A 26,333-nucleotide genomic window follows, 5' to 3' on the forward strand; every position below is an offset into this window, starting at 1 on the left:
TATTCATTGTTCCAGGTAGAGAAAGCCATGCCTTGCTGCATTTTACAATGAAGTTAAGTTTTATATCCTGACTATGAAAGACTCTGACAAAAAATAGCCACTAAAATAATTAAAATCTGTACTGCTTTGAGTTGGGAACCGAAGCCCCTTCGCTTTTTCTTGAATATGTTTATCTGTATTTGTTTTTCTGGAGGCATAACAAATGTTTCACTCTGTTGTTTTACAGTGTATCTGAGAATAAAGTTTAAAAAAAAACATCCCCCCTCCCCCTCTCCCCCCGCCCACGCAACAGACTTCTTGTGGCTTTGATGTGAAGCAGTGATGTCACTCATTCTGTCTGTGACATCACTGGTCACTGTCTCTGTATTCCCAGATTCCACAGAAAAATTCATTTGCGGTTTTAGGTTCGACACGAAGAGACAAGTATCATGGCAGAGAAGGATTATTTTTTGGCAAAAGTAAAAACCACTTCAATGGGAGGAAACGTTTTCCTGGTGGAAAGAACAAACAGTTTGGAGAGGAACTGCATAAAGTACGAGCGCGAAAACGAGCAGCTCAAAGAAATGGTGGCAACGTTGATGAAGAAAATCCAGCGTCTCCAACGTAGCCAGAACACCAGCGACACGAGCAGCTATGAAACAGTGAAGGAGATGCTTCTAAGTCGCAATGAACATTGCAAACAAAAAATCAGACGACTTAGTTCAGATTTGGACGAAGCCAGGAATACGGCACAAAGATTACAAACCGACTACGAGGCCGTGATGAGAACCAATGTGCTCCTGGAACGGACACAGAAAACTATAAAAGAAAACGCACAGGATTCTCTAAGAAAGATGACAGAAAAGATTGAATTCCTGGAAGCGGAAAATGATGAGCTGAACAAAGAGATTGTTGTTTTAAAAGTGAAGCTGGACAGAGCCAAATCCAGGACAGCAAAAAAATCAGAAGATGAGACGCTGATGCTGGAAGAAACGCCAAAGAGAACAATGTTTCAGAGAATCGGGCGCACTTTTCTGGAAATATACGAGTCGGGAACGATAGGGAACTGGTTCTCATCATGGATCTTTTAATTTTTAAAGTCTTCTGTGTCCGTTCCAGGAGCACATTGGTTCTCACCGTGGCCTGATTCAATTAGTACGACTGGTTCATTATTGTCATTCAACCATGTTTCTGTCAGAAACATAACATTGATGTTAAGCACAGTGATGAAATCATTAATTAATAGAGCTTTAGCACAGAGAAATCTGGTATTTAAAAGTTTAAGTGACTTTTGAGGCCAAAAGTTCTTCAGTCTGAGGTTCCTTTAGGCAGGGGAACAGTCTAAGGTTTGAATTAGGACAGCTGTATTTTATATTTCTGATTTTTGTAAATTTTCTTGTAGTTATCCGGACAGGTAATGTCCTGTTTTGCAGTGCCGGGGGTCCAGACACATTCTGGAGGAAGATATGTGTAAAGATAAAATCTGGACCCCGGCCTCAGACCTCAGAAACACAGAGTGGTGGATCCTCTGGGAAGTTAGAGACAAAGGGCAGTGAAAGCTGCCCTTTGCTAGTTAAATCAGATACAGTGTCACCAGGAAAAGAAATCATTCTCGTTTTCTTGGCATTGCAAACGTGACTGATTCCATTTACTGCCTCATCTCCAACAATAAGCACTTTTGGCAAACCTTTCGTTTTCCTGGTGGTTTACCTGCTTTGTCCTTTGGAGCTTTTCGGGGTGGATGTGTTGGTTTTGCCTCATTGTTGATGTTTGAAGGCAAGGTTTCACTCAGAGGCTCAGGCTGGAGTGCAGAAAATCTGTTTTTCAGTGGGATTCCCACGGAGTCAGAATGTTTTGAGGCCCGGGCTGGTCGCTCTGTCCTTGGGAGCGGGGTCTGTGGAACTGTTTTGGTTGCAGCTGCTTGTTTGTTTTTCTTTGGTGGAGCAGGCGTTGAGGTTGAAGGTGGGTTTCGGCTCAGAGCCGGCCACGCTGATTCGTCCAGGTGAGGGATTTCTCCCTGTTAGTTGTCTCCACGGATCTGCAGTGTGAGGCTTTTGTTTCGGCTTGGCACCCAGAGCGTTCCAGGGTGAGCTGCTTGATGCGAGGCGTACGGCCTCTCCGTTGATTTGAGGAAGAGTTGTCTGATTTCCACAGGTAGCGTTGATTTCAAAGTTCACCTCCAGCAGTTTGATTTTCATTTCTATAGACTGAAGTCATTGTATAATACTGCTAATGTCCCTTGGGGTTAGCTGGAGGCATTTTGTCCTGGTTCTACTTGGAGATGAAGAAAAGTAAGGTAAAAAATAAAAGTAAGAAAATCCCCCAGTCCTTAGGTTTGTAGTAATCCAGTTATGATGTTGATAATGTAAATATAACTATAAAAACGGTCATTATAAAAAGTAACACGAATTCAATCAGTGAATCTGTGTTTATTTCTTAAATACCTTTTCTTGCTGAGACTTAGTTACATCTTCAATCACTGGAAATTAAAGGCAATTAATTATTAAGGTCATAAATCACTCCATTGATTAAATTTTGACATAAGGGTGACTCTATAGTCTCTATTGTTCACTTATTTATGTTGTTGAAGCCTGATCCTAATGCTATGAAGCATTATATTTAGTATCAGGGTTAAGGTGTAGATTAAGTTTAGACTGAGGTTAGGAGTAGTTTTGTGTTCTGGTAACGTCAAGGTTTGGGGTTGTCTAATGGTGCGTTCACACCAAACGTGTTACGTCAAAAACGTGCCCAAAGCTTCAAGTTCAACGCGTGTTCACTTTGCTGCGTTCTTTTTTGTTTAGTGCATATTTCCACGTGTGTTATTCATAGTTTTGATGCCTTCAGTGTGAATCTACAATGTCAATAGTCATGAAAATAAAGGAAACTCATTGAATTAAAAGGTGTGTCCAAACTTTTGGTCTGTACTGTGTGTATATATATATATATATATATATATATATATATATACATACAGTATATATATCCCACTTCTTCATTAACTCCCTCCACCTCTTTATTTTCTGTTTTAATCAAGCTCAGAGATAAAGAGATGGAGAGAGAGAGAGAGATAGAAAGAGAGAGAGAGAGAAAGAGAGAGAAGGGGGCGGGAGTCCATTCAAGCACGGATAATTAGAAGAGCGGGTCATTATTGGTGGAGAGCATCCGGTGGAGGCAGGAAGAAAAAAAAAAAGGAATCAAAAGCCGCATAACAATATCAGAGTCTGAGTGGAGCATCATCGGCGCTGACGTTCCAGTTTTATCCCATCAGCGTCCGCTTCCAGCAGCCGGGCTGTAAGCCGCCGTTCAGACAGGCAGACAGGCAGCAGCGGCGGAGAGGCTCTCCTTGGTGATTTCAAGTGGGGACGCAGCAGCTTTTATTCCTTTTCTCTCTTTTTTTAACCTCTCAGAGGATTGTGGTTTTTTTTTTTTTTTTTTTTTTTTTATCTCTCTCTCCCTCTTTTCAAGTCCTTGGAGCAAGTAGGGACTCCGCTGCGGAGCTCAAGTAAACGGTAGGTAGGTGTCTCTTGAATTGTGGGTAAAAAAAAAAAAAAAGAAAATGAAAAAGAAAACAAAAAACGGAAAAGGAAGCGTGCTTTTGAGGTACCAACACGGAGGGAGTTTTTTTTTTTTTTTTAATTATTATTTTTCATTATTATTGTTAGTAATTTATTTTTAAAAACATCGCGACCCTAGTTGACGCTGATAGGTTTAATCCCTCGATGCGAGAGGAGAACGCCTCCCGGTTGGTGGACGCACGGCTGTCTGGGAGGAAACAAAAACAAAAACAGGCGAGTTGTTTTGTGTCGACAGCAGAAACCGCGTGATTGACGCGACCGAAGTGAGATGATGTTTGTATTATTATCAATATTATTGTTGTTTAGATAAGAATCAGAACTGAACTGCTTGACCTCCTTTGTATGCATTTCGAGTCTTGCTAACTCACACGTGTGATCGCACCTAATGTGTAGTTGCTGGAAGTAATGGATGAAGCATGAATGTGGAAGTTGTTAACAAGACCAAACCTATAGTGTTGCTGCTCAAAATCAAGTCGATATTGATACGTGCTAATGTTTACTAATCAGTTGATATTTTTTTTGTTCGTATGAATCCACTCTGAAAATGTAAATATGTATATATGGAAGCCAATGTTAGGAAATAAGTTATTTGTTTCAAAATGACTGGTGTCATATACAATGCAGACAGAGTTACAGGTTCTCTACTGTACCTAACGATGGACATTTGGTGATTTCTTTTCAGAAAATCCTCCATTTTTTTCTAGTGTTTGTTGTAAAAAACCATCTCAATTTGGCAAATTCTGAAGATCAATACATTAATCAAGTTTATTTGTATAGTTAATTTCAGCAACAACGCAGTTCAAAGTGCTTTACATCATTAAAAAGAAAACACACAAAAATACAAAGTCATCAACAGTTGAAACATTATATAACTACTGAGAGCTCTAACAACTCCTTCAAAATAAACAGAACCAAAGTATTTATTTATTCCTGGTTTACTTTTCGGAGTTCGGGGCTTTTAAGGAACTTTTAAGTAACAATCCGTGACTTTATATTTTCCTGAAGGTATAAATATGACACGACAGAGAGGCCCATTTTCCTCTGGAATAGGGGCCATATATATCCTGCCACCACGCATAGTGAGTGGGATGGTGAGGAAGGTAAAACAATCTATAAAGCTCCCCGTGACAGAACCGCACCAAAACTGTAGAGTGTTGGGGTGGCAGAGTCGCTATAGCAGCCATTAGATATATAGAGAGTGGTTGTCTTTGCCTTCCTGTCCCACCTGAAAATGTAACGGTCACTTATCTTTACCAACTGGCGCTTTCTGTTCTTTGGTGACGTGAGACGAAGACTGAAGTTTTAGGGAGATTTGACGTGAAACAAAATATGGGTACACCGAAAAGGAGCCTAGGTACAGTTAGGCATGGAAGAGGATCTGTGATGTTGTGGGCCTGTTTCTCATCTTGAAACAGCTTAAAACGCAAGGAGGATTTTAAATTAAAACATCAGTGGAACTGAACCGCTGAAACTGAAAATATGACCGAACCAAACTTCTGCAGGCCTAGCGGGTCAACTCTGTCCTTAGAAGTTCATAAAAGACCCACTGAAGATCATTGGGCAAATTGAACAAAGACACCCCCATGGTCCTCATCACCCATAGACTTCGCTCTTATAGAAAACCTTTACGGTAAGCTGCGGAGGGCATTGAGTGAAAAATGCTACAGTAGAAGGTTCAATTATTGTCCAACGGGGGTAAAAAAAAAAAAAGAGGGGGGGATTCTATTGAGCTGTTGCATCAGTCATCATGTTACAAACATTATCTTCTTAATGTAAGAAGATGATGGTTTGTTTTATGCTCTAATTAAAAAGATTGGCGTTTTTTCAAACGTTTTTGCAACAAATGACGATATTTTTACGACCGCTGAGACCCCAAAAGGGTGCCAATATATTTATGGGTGTTTCTCCCCCTCCACCCCCTTTCTAAGAGAAATCGTACATATTTCTCAGAGAAATATGTACGATTTCTCGAGGTATGACAACTCGACTGGCAGATTTTTAAGAGAATCTTACATATGTAGATGGAGGGCAGTGGGCAACAAGGAGACACGAGCTTTGAAGGACAACTACTCCAACTGAGGGCACCTAATTGTTTTTGTAAGCAGACCAAATTAGCCGCTCGCACAATACAAAAAGCCTACAAAGTTACACAAAATGTATCTTCTGTTAGTTTGTGTTCGGGGCCTCACACCCTCTCTGACCATCACAGATTCTGGCTTATTGCAGCAGGGCTGTTGTCTACAGCAGCGTTTGGTCCGGTGAAGTTATTAAACCCAACACCTTGACAATTGGGGTAATCTCATGTTCCGTCCGTCAGGATTTGCTGTCAGGCGCGCTTATTACTCTTATTACTGTAAAGGTCCGGTGAGTGGTTGGTTGGAAAGGCTTGGGGAATGAGTCAGAAGTTAACACCCGCCGTTTGATCTTACGGTTGCACCGCAGACGCAAGTCAAGTCCGGCTGATCTCAAAACGTGCTCCGCAACCGCATCCGACTGCAACGTGAAAAGTGACGCTGTTGTCATTGGCTGAAGGATGCTTAAGTCGCTCTCTGCTGAGCGCAGCACACTCTCCATAGGAATCTGGCAGAAACATTGCAACGACGCCATGGGAGTTGCCAGGAGCGATGTGCTGTGATTAGGTTAGCAGTTGCTTACTGTTAAATATTACATGTCCCCCACAGGGAGGAGGACAGCTACGCATCCTCATCGCCGAGCCTCAGAATCGGGTGTTTCTCCCCCCCTCCGCCCCTCATGTCAAGAGTTGTAAATGCACAGCTCTGCGGTTAATTACTATTCTGCACGGGGGACGCTGTGTGGAGCCAAGCAGCGGGCCACTAGATAGGACCTCGTTTGTTTAACTCTAAGGGTTGTGGGGCGGGGGTTGTGTTTTGTGTCTTGGGATCTGTCTTGCACCGACGGATCTGTATGGACAAGTTGACTCCTTGGGCCTGCGGAGCTTTTTAATTTTTCATCGGCTTCCGCCTGCCAGACAATGATAACTGAAATCTCTCCACGGGCCGTTATTGTATTGTCGTCTCGGTTCCGGTCCCGACCGTGGGCGGATGATTGTAAATACAAGCTGAAATGAGAGATGTATGGAAAAACACACAAACAAACCAAACAAGTTGAGCAAAAATAAATAAATTTTTCACAGCTTCATCATCCCGTCTATATGTGTGGCTGTACACATAACCCCAATATAGGCTCAGTGCCTTGGCGTAATTTGACATCCATCACTTGGAGTCGGCCGATGCTGCCACTTCCATGGCAACAATGAAACATAATTTCTGAGGATTCATTGACTCTTGCAGACACCATTACACAGCCAATATTGCAGAAATGCAATACAGTGGGGTTGATAAGTAATCATTATAGAGGCAATATTCCAATTTCTTTTTTTTTTTGTTTGGGACACACATTTTATCTTTCACTTTTATTGATGTTTCATCTCAACTGCCTTAAAGGAAAGAAAAAAAAGGAAATAAGCAATTTTCTCATTTTCTCCAGATTCATCCATCTGGAACATAGGAGAGAGGGAGAAAAAAGTGTAATATAAACAGAGCAGAATGGAAGACGTTTCCACAAATATCCAAATAGTGGATCTGAGTGGAAGAGGAACGTGGCTGTTGTTTCCGCATCCATCTTCCAACTTGTCGGATCTCGTTCGTTCCTTCGCGCTGCAAAATCCCCAGCTTTTCAGTGAGCAGCCAGTCGCACGTGATCGCCGTATGCAAATGGATGAGTGACTTTGTGGAAGGAAAGGGCTGTGAAAATGGGGCAAAAGACAAAAGTTTAAACAAAACCGCCTTCTCGTTTTTGATCACAGTCAGTCCAGTAACCGAGAAACTTTTAAAAACCCTCTCTGATGGGTTCTGACGGCATTCGCATCCGCTCGGATCAACTCTTCCGACCACCGCCCGGCTTGTGCGACCACGACAGTTGAGACGCTGGAGGAAGTGACACAACAGATCACGAGGAAACGCGACTTTGACAGATGTGCCCTCTGGAAAAGGGGAGAGGAACAGGAAATCGTGGACAGTCGCTGCCAAAAAACATTTATTACTAGGCTGAATGGTGGCTTCCAAAAGCACTCACTACCGTTGGAAGAAATCTCACAGTTGCAGTTTTATCATGTTACAACCACAAACTTCAATCGATTTTTATGGGATTTTTATCTGATAATACAGTACTGAGTGGTTTATAACTACCGTATTTTCCACACAACAAGGCGCACCTAAAATCCGGTGCGCCTTATATATGGACCAACATTGAGCCACAACAGGTCTCGCAACTACGCTAAGCAGCCGCCGACTTCATTTTCCCCCGTAGAAGAAGAAGCGCGCGGTGCACGCTGGGTTTTGTGTAAAGACCCCAAAATGGCTCCTATTAAGAGACACGCTTACGACGCAGAGTTTAAGCTCAAGGCGATCAGTCACGCAGTAGAACACGGGAATAGAGCAGCAGCCAGAGAATTTAACATGAACGAATCAATGGTGCGGAAGTGGATATATATTGTGATTGCACTAACGTTTGATTTACCGTAACAGTATCAGACTGTTTTTTACGTGTTTATTGAATCGAGGAAAAGTTCCCCTCCACTATATGTTATACCTTGCTGTTGTTAAAAGATAAACTGTGTCACGAAAATACCACGTCACTTACTTTACCTCGGGGAAAATAATAAAACAGCTGTTTATTCATTTTGGGAATGAACGGAGTTTTCAGAACGCTGGTTTGTAATCTATTAATAAAGTTTGACTGACCTATCTGACTATTTTGTTGACATTCCCTTTAGCGCAGTTCCATCTAATGGATGCATAACGTAACCCCAGCCTCTACTGTAGCGTCTATTCTATGCGCCTTATAATGTGGTGCGCCTTATATATGAAAAAAGTTTTAAAATAGGCCATTCATTGAAGGTGCGCCTTATAATGTGGTGCGCCTTATAGTGCAGAAAATACGATACATAGTGAGGAGGGAAAGCATATATGGTTTTCAAATTTTTTACAACATACAATCTGAACATTGTGTCATGTATTTGTATTCAGCTCCCGGCAAACTGACAAAAAGGTGCATGAGAGGAGCTGCATAGATCCAAAGCTCAGGTGGGAGAGATTCAACCATTGGTGGTGCATCTAAAACTCTGTCTTTAACCTTAAAAGGCCCAAGTTTCAAATCTCCGCCTGGATGTTTTTGCTTATCTTAATTGTACGCAGTTCTTTAAATGTCCTGTGAGTAAATATATATTTGCCCATTTATTGATAACAGCTGGAGCTTTCAATGTCTAGCAAGTTATTTTTGCAATTTACCCTCCATTGAAAGACCGCCACTCAGATGAATTTCGCTCCCTGCTACGGCGGGGGTGAAATTACCTTAATAACCCGATATTGGCTGGAAAGCGAAACGTCTCCCCCTTTCAGAAACCGTTGGAATTTTTTGCAGATAGCGCAAAATGTGGCATAATTACGGTACTGCAAATTTGTCTCTGTTCGGTCTGGAAGGGTTAATGGAAGAAAGTGTCAAGAAGTTCACTTTTGCCACAAGCCACGTAAAGGACACAGCAAATAAGTGGAAGAAGGCGCTGTGGTCAGATGAGACTAAAGTTGAACTATGTTTTATTGTACATGTAAAACACCATCTGTGGCAGAACACAGCATCCCCATGGTGAAACGTGGTGGTGGCAGCATCATGATGTGGGAATGCTTTTCTCCAGCAGAGGCAAGGGAATCTGGTCAGAGTCGATGAGAAGACGGATGGAGCTAAATATTAAACATTCCTGTAAGAAAACCTGTTGGAGGCTGCACATTGTTAAAGATAACAACATGTAAATGTGTCTTTATGCTAACCACATTTTCTATTCTTTTGGATTTCTTAGCCAAAAATAAGGCAATTGACATTTGCTTGTTTGGCACCACTCATGCACATTGCATTTCAGCGTACTTTGCAGAAAACAGTGACAACTACATTAGTACAAGAAATACAAAATTATTGGAAAGTGTCAAATAAGAAATAAACAATAAAATGCATATTAAAGGGCTCTAAATAGTTAAGACCTGACAGACAACTCTGAACTGAAATGTATTTAGACTTGGGATCATTAGAGTTTAATTCTAAAATATATATTTTTAGAAAGCAGCTGTCCAACGATTTAGAAGCTGGTCTAATATATTGGAGCTCTGGGAGCAACATTTGGAAAAAGCTTTAGCTGCCTGATTGAATTTATGCAGAGACCGGTAAAGACTATCTGCGTTACAATCAGTGCTGTCAGTTACCCCCCCAAAAAAAAATCAAAGAAAAATGTACAAAGAATTCCAGTAGATATACTAACCTAAAAACCTTCAAAGACCAATTGGAATCTATGTGCTGATGAAACTTAGCGGCATTTTTGATGTATGGTTAATGTATTCACTGCAAAAGTGTGCCACGTGCTTAGTTATGCAAGTTAAAACCAGAGCAAACTGCATCACGCATCAGATTTTGGAAAAACAGTGCTACTTGTCTTATAGAGTTATAATAAAAAAACACTGTTTGCTGAAATTTGGTACCATTCGGGAAATGAAAAAGAAAAGATTTCTTTTGGCGATGTCAGAAAAAGGGAAAGTTGTTCATCAACTGAGTGAAATTTTACTAAGTACTCTGATCAAATAAATGGTCTAAAACTGTGTTTAAAACCCTGTTGGTCTTTTGGAGATGTAGAATACCAAAACAAGTGATCTCTTTATTGCTCTTTTGACTAGCAGATGCTAACAGAGAGGATGCGATCTTTATTTAGCCGCAGCTTCTACTGTAGCATGAAGTGGTTTTCGGATAAGCCAGGGTGTCGTAGATATTTTGGACATTACTGGTACTTCACTGTGTTGTCTCTAAAGCACCAAAACTAGTCCACATGAGTACCACGGTGAGGGAATTCACACAAGTGCCACTCAGATGTCTCAGTAATCCCATAATGTTACTTAATATCATGCTACACTATGCACACTTTTTGTGCTACTGTACATTTCCTGATTGTTTCCCAATTACTTCTACTAGCAATTATCTGACCATGGACACTCAAAGACTCTGGACAGAACATTTGAATTTTATCCATAGGTGTTTAGGGGGAAAGAAGGGATAACAACAACCCTGGACAAAGGAAATCCTGTATAGATGCTTGACACGCTATACAACACAAGGGTACTTCAGAAAGGACACACACATACTCCATGGACGTAACAGGGAACATTAATACCCTTGCTACATACCAGTTCCCACACACCAAAGTACATGGAGAGATACTAAACAGTGTCACTGCTTCATAGCCTACATTTTGCTCGTATCAATTGAACTATATACCAGATTTAAGTTGTCACAAATTGCTTTAAAAAAATACTGTTTTTTTTTCCATCTATAAATATAAAGATCTTATCAACAAAACTATACATTTTCTAATACTGTGTGATTATGGTTGTGTCTTTTTGGCTTCTGTGCATCTTTTCTTTGTGGTGGAATTGATTTCTCAGTACATAGCGTGCCCGCCTGCTCCTTTCCTTAAAAAGCGCTCACTCTTCACACTTTCTTTGCCTTGAAGTTGCTCTTGTCTTTGAGCTGTTGTCAAACTGCATCACGCAGATGACCGATTTTAGGATTTATTAGGAAATATAATGCCCCAAGCAGACGCGAGCAATTCCATTTGCATTATAAATACCTTATGATCGCTTCTATCGTATTAGCATGATTGTGGCCCTTCGTAACAAGAACGTCACGAGGCACTGAGGGATTTGTTTTATTGTTGGACATTTAGGGAGCAGCAATTTCATCGATTGTGTTCTCTTATTAAGTGTCCTCATTAGTATAATTATTTTGTATTGTTCTAATTTCATTTTGATCGTTGTATCCGTCTTTGAGAGCGATGCGAGTGTTGTCGGTGCGCTCGCGCTTTCTTGTTCGGAAGTCATGCATTTTTCAAAGAGCTTTTGCAACGTTGCTTCTGTTTCATCAAGCAGATATAGCACTGGATTTAGAAGAAAGGACGCACAGAGGCTTAAATGAGATTTCAAATCTCTTTTTAAGCTCTGAGCAATCACAGTGTGATGTTACAATCACCCCTGTCTGAGCAGCGAGTGCAGAAAAATAAATCTTCCATGGAAAATGGACATTGATTGCGCTGCCATGCGGCTTGCCATTGTGCCTGTCGCTAACAATTATCAGACTCAAATCAAATGGACCCCGATTAAAGCACCGAAACTTGTTGAGAGAGCAAGGAGACAAAACATGCTTGTTAAGTCTGTTTTTTTCCCCCCAGGTATTGTTACAGGAACAGTGCCGCTGCTTGACGCAGTTTAGAGTCTTCTACAAGTTTTTTCTGCTGTATTAACCCTCTGATGCCAAAATTGGTATTTTACTGCACGCTAATCCTGCCAAATCCTGAATTCGCCTTCTGTTGTGCAATGGAAGAGCTGTGCACTGTGAAAAACTAATTGCTCTCTCAAACATTTCTAGTTCTAGTTGAATCGCTCAGATCATTAATGAGATGTACTGTAGATATCAGATGACGATAACCAGAGCAAAGGTGATGGGTTTTTTTGAGTGGAAAAAAAAGATTTACAACTTAACCTGACCCCAAATGTGAAAAAGCATTTGAGCTTTTAATTGGAATATCTGTTTGTGGCGTAAACCTGAAGCGTTTGGGATAACTGGCATAGCTAGCAAGGAATTTTTACCCACTCTTCTTGTTTTACTTCTTTAGAGTGTCTTTGTCAGTATCTAAGGTCAGATAACATTTCAGTTATGTCAGATGTAAGTCTAGAGTTTGAGTAGGCCACTCCAATTTTTTTGTTCATTCTCTAGCTGGATTTGCTAGTGTGAGGCTAAGGCTCATGAATGGACTAAAGTTATCCCTAATAATTTTCAGCAAGAAAGCTAACTGCATGGCTCCAACAATACCACATGTCCCCCAGGAGGGTCAAAGTAACCCCACTAGATGTAATGTTCCACTTTCAACATCTTATTTCCTCAAAAGTCTTGGGGGCTATAATTTCTTTTCTTTGTAATTGTTTGCAGACTGATAGATAATAATGACTTGGTACATTATCTGTCGTTGGATTTCTTTCACACCAGGCACGATGGGCTGCTTTTGGATCACTTAGCCTACTTCATATTGTCAAGTGATTTCTTGATTTTACAGGTCACAGGGTAATTAATCCAAAGTGTGGCTTGTGATATTGAACTCGGTTCTTCAAAAACATGTGGCTAATCACAGTTAATTTATGACTTAACAAGGGGATGGCACCGTTTGTAGCACTATTTCTTTGCAGTAAAAAGGTCTCAGGTCTTTCTCCAAGGAGTTTGCTCTCCTGATGCATTTGTGGGTTCTCACCAGATACTCCAGCTTCCTTGTACAGTCAAACATGACTGTTGCGTCTATTGAATGCCTTTTATCATATTTTCTGTCCTGTGTTGCTCTGTGATTGATTAGCAACCGGTCCAATGGCGACTGGGCACCACCCCACGATGCAGGACAGCTACTTTTTATAATATTTTCCAAACTGTCAGGTTTTTTTTGGTCTTAATTAATGAAGTTATCAATTGAGTAATTACTTGGGGTGTCTTTGTATACAATTACAAATGGGTTTGATGTCCTCAAATGTTTAAGTGGGGCAAAACAGAAGGAATCTTTAAGAGGGCAATTGCTTTTTCATAGCACTTTAGGTCCAAAATGGAAAAATGTGTCCTTTGTTCAGTAAAGATAAGTTATAAGATCATTAAATGTTTACATAAAAAGTGTTGAAAATGTGTGTATGCAAAGTGATACTTTTCAGGAACATCATATGGTCAGTGCATTAGGGATGAGATGCTTTGAGAAATTTGTAAAATGACATGGCAATAAATCCACACAAATGACTAAATCATAAGTCAAAAGAAACAAGTTCTGGTATGTATTTAGAAAACAATAATTATCAGCACCTATTAAATTGTGAGCAATTTGAAATATGGAAATTTAATGTGTACCATTTGTTTTATTGCACATCAGAATTTCATCTATCATTGCTTTTGCCTCAATAAATTAACGCCGGCTCCCAGGAGTAGCCGCATCTATTTGTCAGGACCGAGCATCGTGAGAACTTATATAAAGCTAACATTCATAAAGTTTTTTTTTTTCTGAGCACAAGAGGGAGACGGATGGAGGGTTTTTAGTCTAAACGTTCCACTGGGAGCAGCGGCGGAGTGCTGCTGCTGCTCAGAGGGTGATTCTGCTGGAGGCAGTCTGACAAGCAAGCTGAACACACACACACACACACACGCGCTATTAGAGAGAAAAAAAAAATCCACTGATTTACTCTGTTTCTCTTCAACATAGACATTCGCAAATGCCAACCGACCTTCCCCTCCCCGTCAGCTTTCATGTTGAAAATCGATGGCTGCAGAAGCCAAGAAGGACAGGGCAGTTGTGGAAAAATAAAGAAATCAATGCAGACTTATTAACTGAGCAGAGCTTCCTTTACTATACGCACACGGAAAAAAAAAGAAAAACGTGTGGGCGCGTTTGACTCGTAGGTGAATGATGATGGTGCTGCTGGTTTTAGACACGAACCTTGAGCGTGTGTGTGTGTGTGTGTCCCCTGGATGTAGGTGGCCGGCGTTTGTGCACAACTGCTACTTTGTAGGCGTGTCATGCATGCGCATGAGTGCGAGAGCGCGTGCGCGGTTTTGCGCACCGAGACAATCTCTCAAAGTCGGTGTGTTATTCTTGGGTTAGTGCCGCGCAGTCGGGTTAGTGGCTTGGCCTCGGTCTATTTGTGGACAAAAGAATGCTCTAAGACAAATGATTTAGCACCTGCCAGTCAGAGAAGAAGGATGGGAGATGAGAAAAGGCAGAGGTCAGAGACTCGGGAAGGGAAAATGATCTTTCAGAGAATTGAAAGGGAAAAATAGAGCAGAAAGGGAGCAAAGAGATGACGTTGGGGTGGAGGGAGGAGGGTGGAATAAAATCCTGGAGTGAAAAAGAATTTAGCAATTTAGCTGTGGGTCATCAGATAGCTCGAGTGCTTGGGAGAAATTTTCCGTGGGAAATGACAGCCTCTATCCCTGCAGAGTTGTTTGCCTAACAGCGGCTCGCGGGAGCCCGGGCTGGCCTTCGGGCCCTGTGAACAGACCTTCCCTCATCACAGGAGTTACCATAACAACAGATGAGGTCGACCTGTACGGGTGGCAGCGCAGGGATGTGAACTTTGTTTCAGCCTCCAGCTCTTCAGCTGTCTGCATCGCTTCCGACACACCGACACCCACCTTTTCCTGGATAACAATCATCACGGAAAGCATGTTTTTTTTTGCTTTTTTTTCCTGGGTAATGTTTGGCCGAGAGTGAGGCTGTGATTGCTCAGAGGAGAACGGTTTGTTTGGAGTGAGAAAATAAAACGCCATGTCGAGAATAAGAGTGCCAAATGTAATCTTTGGAAATACCTGAAAAAACAAACCCTGGAGTGAAGTGTTTGCAGAAGCATTTCGGGACTCAGGGTGATGGATGTAAATTTTGACTGGCGCGCACCTTGATTTGATTTCCTTTTGGCATTCGCTGACTGACATCTGGCATCGCAGACCCTTTGCAGCTGCTCGCGTTTGACAGCCTGATCTGTGTACACAACATTAAGCTTTAATCATCCAATTTACACATTTTAAACTCAACCGGCAACAGCGATTTATTGCTGACCTGGTTCGTTCTCCAGTAAACAAAGCACCCGCCTTCTATGAAACCGTCGTTGGCGCCTGGAGCGGCTTAGCTAACAAGCATCTGATTGTGCAGATTAAGGCGTGTTCCACGGAGGACTACTCAGCTTCAAATGAACAAATTGACCTCCCAGTAAAATTCTAAAAGTGGGTCAAGAACAGATACTTGGTGCTTTATCTGAAACATCTGGACCCATTTTGCGCTGGCGAATAACTGCGGGCAGCGTTGTTTAAAGAGAGTCTCCGTTTTCGTTTGCCGATCCTGGTCATGCTGTCAGTCCTGCTATCATCCCATCAGACTGTCATTGCACTTTTTATCAGCAAAGCGATTGTCAATCAGGGGGCTTTTCTTTTTCCTCTAATGAAAGAGCGGAGAAGAGACGTTCTGTTTTCTCTAAATGGCAGGGTGTCATTTGCGTTTGAGTCGGGAGCCAGACATCTGTTATGTGCAACTTTTTACAATCCCTTGCGACACCTTTTCTAATTCTTTTTTCACATTACCGTTACAAATTGTGCCGTTCTGTTTCACTGGATTTGTGACACGAGGTATTCATCTTTTTGATTTTACAATGCCGTAAAGTGTTTACTAGCTGGCTTCCTGAAGTCAAAACTTTGAGATCCGCTACCATGTTCGCCATTCAAACTCAAGCCAGCATCCCTGTCCTTGCCGAAGAAAGGCAGCATGGACTTCAGCATGATGTTGCCATCACCGTGCTTCAACACGTGCACTATTATTTTTCTACTAAAAGAGTCGCTGCGTCTTCTGGTCTCATCTGATCAGAGAACCTCCTCCATGTTATCTTTGTCTCCTAAATTACTTTGCAAAACAGACTTTTAATACGTTTAACAATGACTTTCTTCTTGTCCCTTCTCAATAAAAGCCGTAGCTAGTGAACCCGTCAAAAGGGTATCACAGCTGACAAAACAGGCGTCTCTTTGCCCCTTCTTTCCCAGTCTATCAGATGAGGTGGAGTACATGGGGAACCTATTTTTCCAAAGTTTAGCTGATTGGATCAAAGTGGACTTCGTTACAAGTTGAAAGCTTGCGATACTGTTTTATAACCTAACGCTAATTCACGCATTCTACCTTATCTGAATGCTGTGGTCCTTGGACTCCGTGATTCTGATTGTTCACTAATGTTTCCTAACAAGAACCACTGGTTCTCTGAATTTAGTTCTTGGGAAACTTCTGAAAACTAAGATTTATTTAGCAGCGTCAGGCTAACGGCGGGATAATACCAATGCGCACACTAGAGTATAGATTTATGGCCTGACCCAGACCCAACATTCAGCCCACCTTGGGCCAAAATTATTTGCTTGATGGTTCGAATAGGCTTGTGCTTCTGCGTTTAATAAGCTTACGCAATGCATACAGCACAGAAAAAAATTAAAGGAAAGCACACTGCACAATAAATGCATGTGCAGAAACACCCTGCTCCGCTCCTATCAATCACATCACAAATGATTTGCACTTGATTCACCCTACGGTTACAACAAGCAACTACATAGAACATATAAAAAGTTATGGTGTACCATTCAGGGCTTTCAAGGCATTGCAGCTGAGGGCAGATGGGTGCTTTGCTCTCTTTCCTTCAAACCCAAGTCAAACTTATTTAGACAATGCCGCACTGTAAGAAGCAATAATATTACAGACCAGCACCTTGCTCGCCAGTCAATTTTCATGTCCTCGGTCGCTAACAATGGAACACATGCTTTCTCTCTCCATGCTGGAGAAGAGACATCGCACCCCCCCTTTTGTTATTAAGTGAGCCACCAGTGACAGAAGAGCTTATGTAGGTCACATTGTATTAATCTGGCTGGCTATCCTCGCAAATGTGCTCCAAATCAAATGTGACACATTAAAATTCAGTTCATTGGTGATTGGCTCAATAATGCCGTACGGCTGCATTGGGAATTACTTCTCGGCCACTAATACTAAGACCTCCGACTTGCTTTTATGCTTAGGCATTACATTACTGGTCTGGATTAAAGCATTACAAATGGGACATGCTTATATCAATCTGACAGAGCAGCTCAGGCACTAAATATTAATAAGTGGCCGTTTATAAAAGGCGCAGGGCCTTTTTTTCACTTGACTTGAACAAGATCTGTGGATATCCCTGTAATTAATAAAGCAGGATATCAAGTGATCTAGAGCTGGCCGTGAACTTGTGAGCCATCTGGGCAACTCAGCGGCCTTAAACAAACCAGAAATTCTGCATGTAAGACAAGCTTAACAGGATTAGAAGACGCCGCTTGGGCGCACATAAATCATTTATGATAATATGAGAGTTTAGATCGGAGCGGGGAGACGTGTGCAACTCAGCCGGAAGAAACTTCTTCCACCCTCCATCGGTGCAGCAGCAGCACCAGCGCAGTGTGACATTTTCAACTTGTATTATATCTCCAGCAGCGCTGTACCTTCATGCTGTCTGCAGCCGAGGAACGACTGCATATGCTGCCAGGCTGCGTGTTATTGGGGAGGGAGTATATGAGGCCGTTTTGATGTGAGCAGTCAGACAGAACAATAAACTCCTTCCAGGCAGTATAGGAATAAAAAAAAAAAAAAGAAAAAGAAAGCAGTGCACGGATGAGTTGCTCAGTGATGAGTTCGTATCAAAGGGATGCATCGCCGCGAGGTGCGCCACGCGGCCAACCCTGATGGTCATGATCAGATCATTAGAGCTGTTTACCTCGTGGGATTTGCTTCGAGGTGGTGAAGGTGGCTTCGGAGATTACGGAGCTCAACTGCGCGTCCTCTCTTCCCTCGCTTCACGTACATACGAATGTGCTGGGAAGACGCAGACGGAGCTGCTGAAAGATTGGGTTTGTATACGAGTTAAAAAGAACAGAGAGAGGTCCTTGAGGCAACCTGCACATCTTTTATCGCATCTTTAATTTATTGAAGCCTATAATAGAAGCTGCTGCAATTCCACTGAATAGACACAGCTGAATAGTAATCAGCCGGGGGATGAGGAGACATGCTTAACTTCTCTTGCCTCTTTTTTTCTTTTTCTAAATCCACCCTTGCTATTTGACAATCATCCCCTTATTCAAAACATCTACAGCCCTAGATATTGTCTGTTATGAGAGGGTATTGCAGCATCGGACCAAAAGGTTTGTTCTTGTGCCACTGAGGTGGGTCTGTGATTGTTGCTTGCCTTTTGTCTTCCCTACTTAGGATTTGTCTCTGAAGGGGCGTTGTGCCACTGCCATGACTCTCCTGTGGTTCTCCGGACTCACCCTGATCATCTTGGCCCTCATCCCTCTTCGGTCCCTGGGTTGCCCCTATGGATGTCGTTGCTACAGCCTTACAGTGGAGTGCGGATCGCTGGGGATCAAGGAAATCCCACAGGGTGCTCCCTCCATCACGGAGGTCAGTTGGCCAACTGGTTAAAAGTTAGAGACTCTAGCCATGCGTAGAGGTGGTTTTCAGGTGCCTTCCTACTGTATCCCTTCATATCACCCTGAAGTGATTGTGATTAATCAATTCATTGTGACCCTCTTTGACGCAAGCCTGAGGGAGGGACTGCACCGGCGTCTGCGTAATTATTCATCCTTCCTCAGAAAGTGACTCTCGCACACCCACTGATCGTCTGTTAAGAAGATGTTTAACATTACACTGTCTTTTCCTACAGGGTTCAGACCCTCCAACATTACCGCAGCTCATGAATATTGATGAAAAGCAAGTCTCGCATAAATTGTTCCATTAACCTCAATCAGCAGGTCTATCTCGTCGATCATAGCTCACCTCGACGCACGACAAAGTCGCATTAGCAATCAGGCGGGGTGCCCGTGGATTGTGGATTAAAACTTGCAAAGCGCTTCTCATGAAGACCAAATCAATCAAGTGTTTCTGCAGATCCCTGCAATGTTTAACAAAAGGAACAACAAAAACCGGAGAAGTGCCACTACATCGGTTTATTGTCCTGATCCTTGACTAGCTCATTCCCTTTGGTATTTGTCCATATTCTTGTGAAACTCTGCAAAGCACAGGAAAATACAGCGCCTTGCAAAACTGCTTACTCCGCTGACCTTTGCACATCTTGATCACTCGTTTTCTTTATCTCTGTCCTGCTTTATAAAGACGATCTTCCTCCAGGACAACGCCATAGTACAGATTCGTCTTCAGGATCTGAATCGCCTGAGAAGCCTCCATTATTTGTACCTCCAGAACAACAGCATCTCAGCGCTGGAACCTGGGGCCTTTCTCAACCAGGGCCAGCTGCTGGAGTTGGCTCTCAACGGAAACCTCATCCACCTGGTCACCCCTGACATGTTCCGGGGTCTGGAGCACCTCCGTATCCTCTACCTTGCCGGCAACCAGATCACTCGCATCCAAGACCACACCTTCAGGGGATTGCAGGTTCGGTCAAATTATTAGGAAAGATAAAGATGTCTGAGTTTAGATGTCAGCAAATTAAACTCAGGATGACCTTTTCTGGATAAAGTAGAATAACATCTACAATAAATTGAGTCTGATATGTCTTCCTAATCTTTATCTTACTCCTACTGCGGTAAAGATTGACTCAGCTGCAGGTTTTACTACCTGTCGGCATTTGACAACCTTTTTCCATGCCTGTCTTTCTGTTTGCTTTATGTCTTTCTTCTATGTGCAGCGCCTGCAGGAACTGCACCTGCAGGAGAACAGCATAGAGTTGCTGGCCGAGCACGCTCTGTCTGGCTTATCGTCTCTAGCTCTGCTGGACCTCAGCAGGAATCATCTCCGCACTTTGGGAGCCTCGTTCCTCAAACCCCTCGTCAGCCTGCAAGTCCTCCGTATCACAGGTTAAATCATACTGTATTTTATATTACTGTCATGCAGTCCCGTAAATTCTAAACTCCCCTGAATCATTAAAATATATTTCATGTCAGAATATTAAAGAATTAACACCACATTTCGCAAAGCACTGAGAGTTGCTCCTGATCTTTTTATATAAAGAAATACTCCGGTTAACAAAAATTAAAAGCCCTTCAAATTTTTGCATATTAAAGAAATTTTAATATGCAAACTTTTAAAACCAAAGTCTTGCTTTTAAAAACAGTACTTCAAGACACCATCGTAGAGCGCTTAATGGCAAAATATCCAATTAAAGGAAGGTTGGTGTAGAGGCCAATTAGGAAGCCAGTACATCTCAACCAACTTTGGAACTTCTTCTTCTCGCACCTTTTGTAAAGGCCGACCATTTCTGCAACTTTCTCAAACCAGCGCTGCGACATTCACTCATACTTCTAGCAGTAATTGGTCAGCTGTGCACAGGTGACACAGGAGTGTGGGACTGAACTACTCTACTTCATTTAGGTCCCGACACATTTTATGTTTTCCAGCATGTGACAGTTGGGATTTTATTGTACCTTAATGTGTGGTTTTCAGTCCGACAGTTTTGATTTACAATATGACTGGTCGTCTTGTATTTGCAACCAAATGAACCCAGTTTTGATATTAGTCAAGTATTTTCAGGACTCATGGGAAATATTGGAATAAAAATGCCCAAATGTTGAATATAATTCGAAACAGTTGTGTGTTCTTATAGACGTTATATCACTATTTCCATTTTCTTGGGTTCTCATACCTGTATCGGCCATTTGACTCTTTTAAAATATGACTGGTTATAAACTCTGATCAAATCAAAATGACTCAGCAACCTTGTTCTGGAAGACATTTTTACTGGAGTAATACAACCCTATTTCTTGATCACTGACTTTCACTAGAATACAGAAAAGTATTTTAAAATGACGAAGGGATGAAATGACAATCCTACATTGTGCTCCGCATCATTTAAGTAGTAAATTGCTAAAAAAAATAAATAATTTTAGTCCAATGCATGATTTTTTTACAGGAAAAGGATAGAGTTTGGCAGTTTCCTGTGGAAAGGCCTCTTAAAGCCTAAAGCAGTGGCAGTTTTTGATCAGGGCCATATGGCTCCCCACTCTGGGTGTCCCTTGGGGGCGGCACAAAATGGCTGTATTTCAGTTTGCACCCAGAATAACTTTTAGATCGCCATCTCACTTGTTCTTTGAATGAGGTGTGAGAGCTACACTGTGTTGTTCACTATTTTAGTACTCCAATTATACAGTTGCTGTGAAATGTTTCCGACATTAGGAACAGCAAGACTGGATTCGATCATGTCTAGTTCAAAATCTAAGGTCTAGTCCGAACTTTACTGTTTCACATTAGATAGGGATTTTTTTTTTAAAAAAACGGTTCTGGAAACGATTAGAGTTTGAAAAAGGAGAATCTCTGAGGGGCGCCATTCATGCCAAACCCCCAGCTGTGCGCAAGTTCTCTTTGACGTGCTTAAGACTGCGTGTGTTCTCGTCTGACGAAAAAAAATCCAACCTCTCGTGTTCATCTCATCCTACCTTAAACATGTCATGATGCGTTAGGTTGCGTCTCGCATGTGGGAATTTCTAGATTTTCATATTTGCTCTTTGCATTACTTACAAATGCAAAAAAACATTAAAAATTCATCTTACAAAGTTATTTATAGACAGGAACGTCTTTTTCCAGTATTTTCGAGTGAGATATAATAAACAAACATGTATAAAATATACATGTGTTTTGATAGTACCCTCAAATTACAGTTGATTTAATTCTCAATGATATCTGTATAATATGTAATGGAGGTGTTACAATGTGATTGCAGATTGTTGAGTAAACTGTCTGGCTAGCCTTCTGTTATCCAGGATTTGTAGATTTGATGCAGTGTTTTAATAACTAGGACCAAGTAAAGAAGTCTCAAAATGAATTTGTGTCAAAAAGATAGACAGTCTCCAAATATCCCTGGTGAAAGTGTCGGCGAGGGAAATCTAGTATTTCAGAATAAAAAAATGTGCACTTGGTTTGCTATGCTATAAAAATCCTACAGGCTCTCATTTTTGGATTAGGGAAATGGTATTATGTTCCAATGCAGCTTTCTTCAAACCACACACCCCACAGAACAGGAGAGAAGAGCAGAGTCAAGTGCTTCACCATGCTCCCTAAAATAAATTATGGACAAAATAGCTTTAAATAAAAAAAAAAAAGGTTGGATGTGTGTTTCAGCAAACTCAAAAAAAAACATTTAGGTTAAAACAAGTCGGTTTAAAGTTATTTTGCTGACCTACTTCTAGGTAAAGTACTGAATTATCCAATACTAATGAAATAAAAGTAGCTGGTATGTGGTAGAAAAGGACCCAAGTGCATGTCAAACTAAACACAGGGAATGATCTGAAGATGAAAAAACAAACAAGAAAATGATCAAAACATAAATATAATTCTAAAAAATGAGAACATTTCTGCCAACAACCATCTACAATAACCCTTTGAAGAATTTGAATTAGTATGAGTCACAACAACTTTTAATTTCCCTCTGGGATCCAAGTATTTGTAAATTTAACTGAATTGAAATTGAAAATATATTGATTTTATAGAATTTTGCTTTTAAAAATTATTAAATCAAAATCAGAATAACCTCATAATGTCATGATAACAATTACCAGACATTATAAATGCTATCAGACAATTATAATGGTGTGGCATGTTGAAACCGTGTAGATGTTAAAAATAGCAAGAATTAGCTTGTGCCAACTACTTACCAGGTAATATGCTAATGTTGCTTCCATTAAGTAATTTAGTTCTGTAGTGTCATTAATTAGTGTCAGTAACACAGCCGACTGTCATTAGCATTACTAAACATGATGTTATTGCATAATGCAGAATCCTGCGATTCTTTTGTTTTGACTTAGACTTAGACTGACTTTATTGTCATTTTGCATGCACAGGGTGTATACAGAACGAAATTTCATTGCATACGGCTCAGGACAATGTTTTGAGGTTCCAATGTTGTGAGGTTACTCCAGAATAAAATAAAGTACAGTATAAAATATGAATATAAATATGAATATAAAATATAAAGTGCAGGACTGACAGTAAAATGAAAGTTACTTAGCTATGTACATGTGCAAGGTATGAAGTGGAGACCAGTTTTTGAGTGCAGACCAGTTAAGATAAGAAGTCTGATTAGACCAAATGGTAGCGTGTGAAGAATGATGAGGCTCCTTCAAGTTTTCTCTCTAATCCAACAAATTGGGTCACAATGTTTGATGTGATATTTGATGAAAACTACCCAATATCTGTTTTAATATCATGAACCTGTAACTTGGGTTGAGGAAATAATGAAGCGAGTTTATTTGTACTTTCAGTCATCTGGATGCATTGTGATCAAATTCAAGAACGTCAAGAAATTAAGGATTAATATTGGTAAATTTATCATTTAGAAGTCCAAACATGACTTCAAAACCACTCTTTGTGTAATTTGCAATTTTGTCCTCCTGTCCCGTTATTTCAGAGAACCCGTGGCGATGTGATTGCGCTCTCGGGTGGCTAAGAACATGGATTGGCGAAGATGGACAGCGTTTGCTAAGTTCGGCAGAGCAGCGTCGCTTGATGTGTGCAGAACCCCCTCGACTTTCCCACCTTAGCCTGGCAGAGGTTGCTCCGAACAGTCTGGTGTGTATTCCGCCTGTGGTACAGCTGGAGCCCAACCACCTGACTGTGCGACTCGGCGAGAGCCTCCGTGTGTCCTGCCAGGCCTCTGGATACCCACAGCCTCAGGTGACGTGGAAAAAAGCTTCCCATGGCAAGGCCCAGTTATCACCTCGAGGTCTTTTTCAAGAGCTGGGACCCAACGGGGAGTTGTTCCGGCCAGGGCCGGGCGGTGTGGTGACAGCCCTGCCTAGCACCGGGGGGATCAAGGTGGGAGGCGCCGAAGGAATCCAGGGACTCGTGCGAGGGGCCGAGGAGGGCGGTGAAAGAGATAGCTTTGATCCGGACATGGGCAGCGGCATGCTGTTCCTCAGTAATGTGACTGTAGCACATGCCGGGCGCTATGAATGTGAGGCCTGGAACCCGGGTGGAGTGGCGAGGGTTACATTTCACCTGGCTGTCAACATGTCTTCTTCCTCGTACTCATCCCAGCTCTGGCCTCGTTTGAACACACACTCCTACGTTTCGTCGTCGTCCAGCTCCTTCTATCAGCCAGAAGTTCTGGATGTTAGCCAGGAGCCCCTGTACGAGCAGGACAGCATGGACTTCAGTGCTCTGGGTCCAGCCACACAGACCGCCATCGCTATTGGGATCTCCCTGCTGGCTCTCACTGCTGTTCTTCTCCTGATTATGATTTACACTCGTCACCAGCAGTATCAAAAAGAGGACAATGGCTCCTACTGCACCAGCAAAGAGGAGAGCATCCTTTACGTGAATGACTACTCTGATGGACCGACAACCTTTGCTCAACTGGAGGAGTACCGCGATGATCACGGCCATGAGATGTATGTCCTCAACCGAACCAAGCCCGTCATGGGCTCCGCTTCATCCAGGTGTCCCATGATGAGCGGCTTTGTCCAGCAGAAGGGAATGAAAGAAGCTCTCCTGGAACACGAAATGGTCCAGACACTGACTAGATCGGGGGGACTGGGGTTTCGCAGAAATCCGACTGAAGGTGGCGAGGGCCCGCTAACGGCAGATCCAGAAGAACTGCTTCTCAGCCAGAGCCTTCTGTTTGGATCTCAAGTTGCCTATGAGATCCACTGCTGAAGCATCTTTAATGGGTGAAAGTAAATGTCAAAGGACTTAAAGACATTACCAATCATCTTATAAGAAATGAAAGCATCAGATTATTATCTGTCCTTTGACAAAGAAGAGACACTCAGATAATGATTGCAGAGGGAGAACTGGATTGCGTCCAGCTTTCCAAATACCTGCTTCTAATTGATTGTGTGACAAAACGATGTGCTCGATGACTGGACAGAGGGAATTACAGAGAAAATAACAACTGACCAATGGTTTCAGTCTCCAAATAAACCCTTTAAGGATAATTACAAGTGGCTGACTTCACCAGAAGTCCATATTGCAGTTATACTAAATCCCCCCCCCCCAAACTGTGCAGTGTATGGTTGTAACAATTGTCAGTGGATGGTAATGAATATTTTCTATAAATGTTTTTCTTTGTTTTATTTTAATTGTTTTGTCTCCAGGTATGTCGAAGTTAATTTCGTGCAAAGTAGAGCTGTTTCATTAGAATTAGATCAACAACAATCATCATCAGTATGTGGCCAGAGGGAATTCAAAGGGTCCAACAAATATTGCAAAAGTCAGAGTTCTCAACGTTTGCAGGCTTTTATCTTTTGAATGTGTCTTGCGTTTTCTTCGTTTATGCCATTAACCCCAAAACAGGAATTTGATCTGGAATATTATTTGGAGGTACTCTGGTATAAAACACAACAAAATATGTGGACATCACACAACAAAACCAAAGACAATATTCTATATATTCCCCCCCCAAACAACACAGGAATAAAAGCCTCTTGCAACAAAACAATAGGAACCGTGGGTCCATTTGCACATTCGATGACTTCAAGTAGCTTTCCCTGATCTTTAGTCACATTTCAGAAGACAGTACGTCAAGCAGAAGCATAGCCCAAAATCATAAAAAATGTGGGATTACATTTAGCTACATGTGAGCTTATAGGCTATGATTATTTGTCTAGATTGTCTAATTGATGTTGACTGGTTAATCGTGGCACATTCAAATTAATTTGTTTTCAGATAGAAACACAGGTAGAAGTAGAGAATTTGAAAAAAAGTATTTGTTCCCTTTAAGATTTGTCCTGGTTTAGCTTTCTTTCCCCTCCACACACATAAATGTCTAACCCAAACCAACCTAGCCATTCGTGAAAATTAATGATCTAACAGTGATCAGCCACATGTTTTTCTTTTTTTAAACTATCCACCCTCAGTGGAATTTAGACCAAAATACCTAAAAGAAAACTAAAACATCAACCTAGACAAAAATGTCTTTGTTATGACAACTTGACATTAACCAAGAAATCATGATCTGACATAAATTTGTTATAAAAGTATTACTGATTAAACTTTAAAAATGATGTAGCTTTATGTTATTAAAGCTAAAGTTTAATAAGTAATGCTTTTATATTAAATTTATATCAGATCATGATTTCTTGGTTAATGCCAAGTTGTCATAAAGACATTTTGAATAATGTCAGCTTTGTATTAAAAATGTCATGATTTACCGA

At 41.5% G+C, this 26,333-nt stretch overlaps 1 protein-coding gene across 1 annotated transcript; it reads left to right on the plus strand.

Moving 5' to 3' along the window:
- The first annotated feature begins 3,394 nt into the window (after nt 1–3,394).
- On the plus strand, nt 3,395–26,133 carry LOC102237300 (leucine-rich repeat-containing protein 24-like). Its single transcript, XM_023334896.1, has 5 exons — nt 3,395–3,488; nt 18,439–18,633; nt 19,345–19,623; nt 19,877–20,045; nt 23,588–26,133. The coding sequence occupies exons 2-5, from the start codon at nt 18,472–18,474 to the stop codon at nt 24,832–24,834; spliced, it is 1,857 nt and encodes a 618-aa protein (XP_023190664.1). The 5' UTR covers nt 3,395–3,488; nt 18,439–18,471; the 3' UTR covers nt 24,835–26,133.
- Nucleotides 26,134–26,333: the final 200 nt, after the last annotated feature.

This window comes from Xiphophorus maculatus, chromosome 6 (assembly GCF_002775205.1).
Source record: "Xiphophorus maculatus strain JP 163 A chromosome 6, X_maculatus-5.0-male, whole genome shotgun sequence".
Taxonomy (NCBI): domain Eukaryota; kingdom Metazoa; phylum Chordata; class Actinopteri; order Cyprinodontiformes; family Poeciliidae; genus Xiphophorus; species Xiphophorus maculatus.

What these genes read in the sequence shown, in the direction of transcription:
- LOC102237300 (XM_023334896.1), top strand. Translation starts at nt 18,472, where the DNA reads ATGACTCTCCTGTGGTTCTCCGGACTCACCCTGATCATCTTGGCCCTC. An exon ending in ACACCTTCAGGGGATTGCAG is followed by an intron (nt 19,624 to 19,876) that starts GTTCGGTCAAAT and finishes TTCTATGTGCAG; the next exon opens with CGCCTGCAGGAACTGCACCT. An exon ending in GCAAGTCCTCCGTATCACAG is followed by an intron (nt 20,046 to 23,587) that starts GTTAAATCATAC and finishes CCGTTATTTCAG; the next exon opens with AGAACCCGTGGCGATGTGAT.